General features: G+C 37.3%; 1 protein-coding gene across 4 annotated transcripts in view; it reads left to right on the plus strand.

Annotated features, from left to right (window-relative positions):
- Positions 1-5678, plus strand: part of cacna2d1a (calcium channel, voltage-dependent, alpha 2/delta subunit 1a) — a 72339-nt gene extending 66661 nt beyond the window's left edge. For all 4 annotated transcript variants that reach the window (XM_052577476.1, XM_052577480.1, XM_052577478.1 and 1 more), the window contains 4 exons: positions 203-329; positions 580-689; positions 1424-1506; positions 3318-5678. In XM_052577476.1, the coding sequence (XP_052433436.1) occupies positions 203-329; positions 580-689; positions 1424-1506; positions 3318-3434 (437 nt within the window). In that variant the 3' untranslated portion in view covers positions 3435-5678. The remainder of the gene's footprint in view (positions 1-202; positions 330-579; positions 690-1423; positions 1507-3317) is intronic.
- The last annotated feature ends 322 nt before the right edge of the window (positions 5679-6000 follow it).

The raw sequence follows: 6000 nt of genomic DNA on the forward strand, positions 1-6000 counted from the left end.
GTCAAAGACTATAAATGTGATCGGGCATGGTGTTCATTTTGACCGTATTCTGTGTCCTTTAGGAAATGTAGATTTTTTGTATTATTCTTATTTTTATTGACTGATTGACAGTTCAGTGAGTGTTATATAGTCACTGAAGCAACAGTAACTCAAATAAGCATTTAAATTATTGTAGTTAACGGCGATTGTGTCTTGTTCACAGCGGATCTAGATGAGGACCTGTCTGAAATACCATCTAAAGAGAGTTGCATTAAAGAGCAGACACAGTATTTCTTTGGGAACAATGAGACAACTTTTAAGGGGACTGTCGATTGTCAGAACTGCTCCAGGTGAGATTTATGTGGAACTTAATCGTGTAACAAAATGTGTTGTTGTTTTGTTTTTTTAAAGGGGGGGTTGTCAGTTTAATGTGATAAAGTTTCAATATAAACATATTGATTGCTTCTGACCTTTACACACGTTTATGTAGTTATATTACATTTTAATTAGTCATCACCCAATTCTTAATGATCAAGGTGATCTTCATCTCAGATGAATTGTGCCAGTAATATGTACATATTTTCATGTTTTTGTTTTCAGGCAGTTCATAGCTGAAAAGCTTCCGAAGACAAATCTGGTGCTTATTGTTGCAGACCCGCAAATTCACTGTCATAATGGTGAAAAAGGTTTCTCCCAGGAAGAAAAGCCTTGTATCCTTCTCTCATGCTGTTTGGTTTTGAGAAACTCATTGATGATTACTGATCAGGTCACTGTCAGCGTTGCAAAGGAAATTCAGAAATAACTAGAACAAGTAGCTTTTCCAGTAAATGCATTGCGTCTGACAATTCCACAAAAAAAAAACAAGAATGTTTATCTCTCTCTCTCTTTCATTTTAGTTAATCAGTTTCTTCAACATCTGATTTCAGTGAACTGGAAGATTGGTTGATCAGTTCTCAGGTCATTACCCAACATGTTTATCTCATCAAATGTCTCATTTTCTTTGGAAATGTGTGACTTGTGATGGTTAAACACATTGCAAAGTTTTATTTTGACGTTAAAACTTTATTTTTGGTACTAAATAAACCAGCACAACTTCCTTGTAGCTCCAGAAAAAAAAAATAGAATAGCAGCAATAGACCTGCATAAACCAGGATGGACTAGCAGGTTTTTGTTTTTAAAGTCCAACACACTCTAATGTAAATTCTAAATGTAACAACATTTTAGTGAATTGGTGGCTTATTAATTCGTACAAATTATTTCATACAATCGCATTCGTACATTTTTGTACAATCTGCTTACAGCACTAAATGTAAGGATTTTTTTTTTTTTATTGTATGTTTCACTACAAATAACATTTGACAAATTCACTGCTACCTTGGGAAACCCTTACGCTTTCAAATGATATCAGATTGTTTTGATTTGAATCCTGAACTTGTTCTCACAGCTCCAGGTCCAGATCCCTGCAAGATAGCCCAGAACCCACGCTATCGGAAAGGTCCGACACATTGCTTTGACAACAATGCAAGTGTAAGTCACCCCAACACCTCAAAATCCTGTACAACAGATTGAGACCAAACTAGCCGTCAGCATGACCTAATGTGCATCATGCCTAGATCTCACTTTTTTTTTTTTTTTTTCTGCTCTCATTTCAGTCATTGCCTAAGATCTACCACACTGAGACTCAGTATGTGCATCATTGAGTCATGATCAGCATAAAGAATCTGATATCTCTCTCTGTGTGATAGATCTTGGTTTGGGAGAGCTTGGCTTTGTTTGACATGTTCTTATCTCACAAAACATGCATTACATGGCCTAAAGAATGTGGACACCTTTTTTTTTTATTAACTGGCTTTGGGTGTTTCAGATATGACAGGTGCATAAAATCAAGCTTATGGTTATCCAGTCACATTTTTGAAGACGGGAAGAGTCTAGTAGGGAAGAACTTGACTGGCCTGCACAAGACATGAACCCTATTAAGCAGATTTGGAATGAATTTGAACAGGCTGAACTTCCTATTTATGTCCGTGATTTGGAATTGAAATGTTCAGCAAGTACATGTGTCCACATTCTTTTGACCAACTAGTGTATCTTTATCTAAACGCACACCTACTTTTCCTGCTCTGGATTTTTACTTACAGTATTAACGCTTTTGGGCTCTAGCACTTGTTCATGTGTTGCTTAAATTTCTGACTGTCGGACTTTTTTCTGCATGACTCTTCCTCTCTCTTTCTCTGGTGCTGTGTATTTGGCTGGATAATGTGTGTTAGGATGAGGCCATGTGTAGGAGAAATGCAGGCTCTCCACTGCGCTCCTCTCTGCTCATGTTACTGCTGCCAGTGTTCATGTGCTGTCTCGGGTCAGTCCATCTCTCTCTCTCTCTCTCTCTCTCTCTCTCTCTCTTTCTCTATTTATATACCTATTTATTCATTTACTTACTTATTTCGATCTATCTGTCTCGTCTTCCAAATCAGAAGTAAATTCACTAAATGCTTGTCACTTTTGTTTGATGTATTTAATGTCATTCAAGTCTTCCCAAAAATAACAGCCGCTTGGCCGTTTAAATTGCAGCCTCTTAAACTGCTAATGTCATGTCATACTTGACTAATTCACCAACCGTAATTAATGAATTAACAGCATATTTAATCATTAATTTAAAATAAATAAATACAAATAAAGCTTTTAGATTGATTGTAGTGGGATAAATGTTTTATGGTGTGTTTACATAATGTCACAAGGACTGTAATTTATCATATATAGTAAGCTAAATATAGTATTTATAAGTATGTGTGTGTGTGTGTGTGTGCATGTGTGTGTGTGTGTGTGTGTGTATTTAAAACTATGAGTTTAATTAAGCAAAAGGAAATTATAGAAAAAAGCTATGCATTAAATAAAAACTTTGTCATCACTCATTATAACATTGAAACCGTATTTGTATGTTTTAATATTTTTCAAAATATTTTTTAGTCAGTCGATCAATATCACAATCAAATATAATACTTATATAATTTCGTTATTTAAAATATTGTGAAAAAAAAGATGCATACGGTAATTATGAAAACGGTAAAATAAATAATAATAATAATGGTCATTGATAATAATAACCAAAACATATTTCTATGTATTTAATATTTTGCAATAAACTTTTCATTTCTTAAATATTGTCTATGGAGAAAATCAATGGGATTTTATTCCCATCTGGAATTCTAATTGTGCGCTTTATTACAAGTTTGCAAAGACATAAAGTTTTACTTCACATTATTATGGTAATTCGCACACTGTGCTCACGCCGTTAGTTCCCCAGCAGACTTATTGGCTTTCTCTTGTTGGATTGTCAACAGGAAAAGAACGAGGATTGCGGTGGAGCGTCGGGTCTGAGTCCATCAGTCGTGTCCATGGTCATGCTGCAGCTGCCGCTGCTCTGGCTTCTGATTGGACGAGGACACTGTCTCTCGTGACCTCAGCATGGAGATGCCACACCCCCTTAACGATGCCAAAACGTACCAGATCCAGCTGCACATATGATCGTTCATCCGGACTCCCACGCTACCGCCCAGCACATGGAGGGAGAGGCTCTGACCCAAGTACAAAACCCAAGCCGCGATCACTCACAGCCTTTAAGGTCAAAGTAGGTCGGAGATGATAAATGAGCAACGACCTTTGACATTTGACCCATGAGGTCAGACTCTCTCCACGTGAGCAACGGGTGGGGGGGCAGTCTTACCTGGGTGGGCAGACCTTGACACCTCATCGTCACTTCACAATGAAGAACGTCCTTTTTAAAACAAAAACAAAAACAAATGATCCAGTCACAACACTGCCAACCAAAGTTCCGCCCTTTACCGGTGTGATGCCTTCAACATATTTACACGGCTAATTCCTCAGTATTACAAACTGTTTATATGTGACTTTTACGGCCTCGTCACGTTTGCCCTGCTGAGATCTTTAATGGACCCCTTCGGGTCCAGTCAAAATTCAGCCTTGTTTGTGGTCTGCAGCGCATTACTGAAAAAAAGGACAAATTAGCTTGTGACCCAATGCAAAAGCCTCTTGTTTTTCCCAGTGGTCTCCACCTCTGTGCCTCGGGAATCTCGGTTTCATTTCTGACCGCTGTTTCGAGTGAACAGTCCTTCTCTCCATCGTCCCCGTATTTGCTATCACACAGTGATTTTTATCCGCCCATAGTGCTTTTCAAACATGCACTGCTGCCAAATGTTCCCTTGTGTGTGGTCTTGCTGTACTTTGCACTTGATGCCAAGCAGGTCGTGTGGCCCTTTGGTTCTTATTTAGGGCTTTTTAAAAGGCAGCCCATTCACACCGACCTAAAAGCTCGCAAAGTTATGCGTCCTGGCTGTGAATATGAAGAGAAAACCCCGCTGTTGCATGTGTGTGTTAAGCTTCTTTTTTTTTTTTTTTTGGTGCATTAGCTGTTTATTTTAGATTAAGTTATTTTAAATGAGCTAAGAGTTTTCTGCTGTATGTTTAATGTCGAGTTTTATGTGCTGTATTTAATGTAAGTGTGTGGATATGCAGATGCTAAATGGTGAAAGGCATTTATGACAGTTAATATTTCCCACACTTTAATATCATCTGGCGAACTCAGAAAGGTGGGAAGGAAATGATCTAATGTTTACAGATATTTTGAGACACTCTTTATAAGAAATGTTGCCCCCGGTCGTGCCGTCTTTCGGGTGTACGAGTCTCTGGTGTGTCATTGTTCACTTTAATGTCAGAGGCAGAGCTCTGTCAGCCTTTCTTTCCTGTCAATGTGCCTTGACGTGAACGGATTCATATAAAAATAAGTGAATTAATATCACAGTGTGCAATCTGACCCTTATCACTCATTCTGATCTTATAAAAATGAACCTTCCGTCTCTTTTAAATATCCCGACTGGATCTCTTTTGCCTTTTATTTTAATAATTTTATTAATTTTACTATTATTACTACTGCTACTACTTCTATTGATACTTTAAGTTATATATAAAAATATGTATCGTAGTAAAAAAAAAATAGGCTAAATTTAGATAAAAATTCATTTGGAGGGCTATGATAAATTACATGAATATTATGTCTGTGAAAAAGCAAAGCTTCTGTCTTTTTTTCTATTTAGCTATTAAATAATACTCAGTTATTCAACATTCAGTTATTTTTCAGTAAATTAAGTAATTTTTATTTTGAAGTGAAGGATGCCTGATGCTCATCCAATGCCCCGTATATTCAATATTGTATTGATTATGAATTATGATGATTAATTAAAAGCAAACAAAGGATTTCTGCAAGTTATCAATGACCGCTGAACCTTATTTGCATTGATTTTGGTTTTGTGTATACAGGTACAGACTCATTCGGGTCTCCGTCAGCACTGATTACCATCATTGTGTTCTTTCTAATTTTAGAAGCGTAGACAAACAGGAAATTAAAAGACATGAAGACCCACTACATCAAACCCGGGATGGAAAGTGAATTGTAGTGAGCAACATCACTGCTACTTCATGCATCATTTCATTTGTACACAGGAAACGGTTTTGCTAATGCACCTGAAAACAACATGACTGGACTTTGTGGATTTGGCTTGCGTTGAAAAGCCATTCTTCTCGAAATCTTTCCATGATTCATCGCTGTAATCAGGCAAGCATTCTAGAAGTGGCATGCATTAAATCAGTGTATGATAAAAATAAACAAATACCATAAAGGTAGTTAATCGGCTGTGTCAGAATGACAAATTATTGAAAGCCTCTCCAGTTCCAGATTATGCATTACGCGTGTTAATTTCCAGCACAACTAATGGTAAATTATTTTTTTTTGTGAAATCTCGCTTGAAATCTCGCTAATGTGACCTCATCTTAACATGCACTGCCTTTTTCTTGAGGCGACAGCTGCTGAAGCAGGACGTATCCCGATCCTGACGATCCAAGCTAACCTTAACCTTTAATGTCAAAACTGATTTGGGACCAGTATTTGAAAGCTTTAAGGGTCTCCAGCTTCTGGCGGAAACTGTTTACTGGATACCTCAATAGAGGTGA

Source organism: Carassius gibelio, chromosome A4 (assembly GCF_023724105.1).
Source record: "Carassius gibelio isolate Cgi1373 ecotype wild population from Czech Republic chromosome A4, carGib1.2-hapl.c, whole genome shotgun sequence".
Classification (NCBI taxonomy): Eukaryota; Metazoa; Chordata; class Actinopteri; order Cypriniformes; family Cyprinidae; genus Carassius; species Carassius gibelio.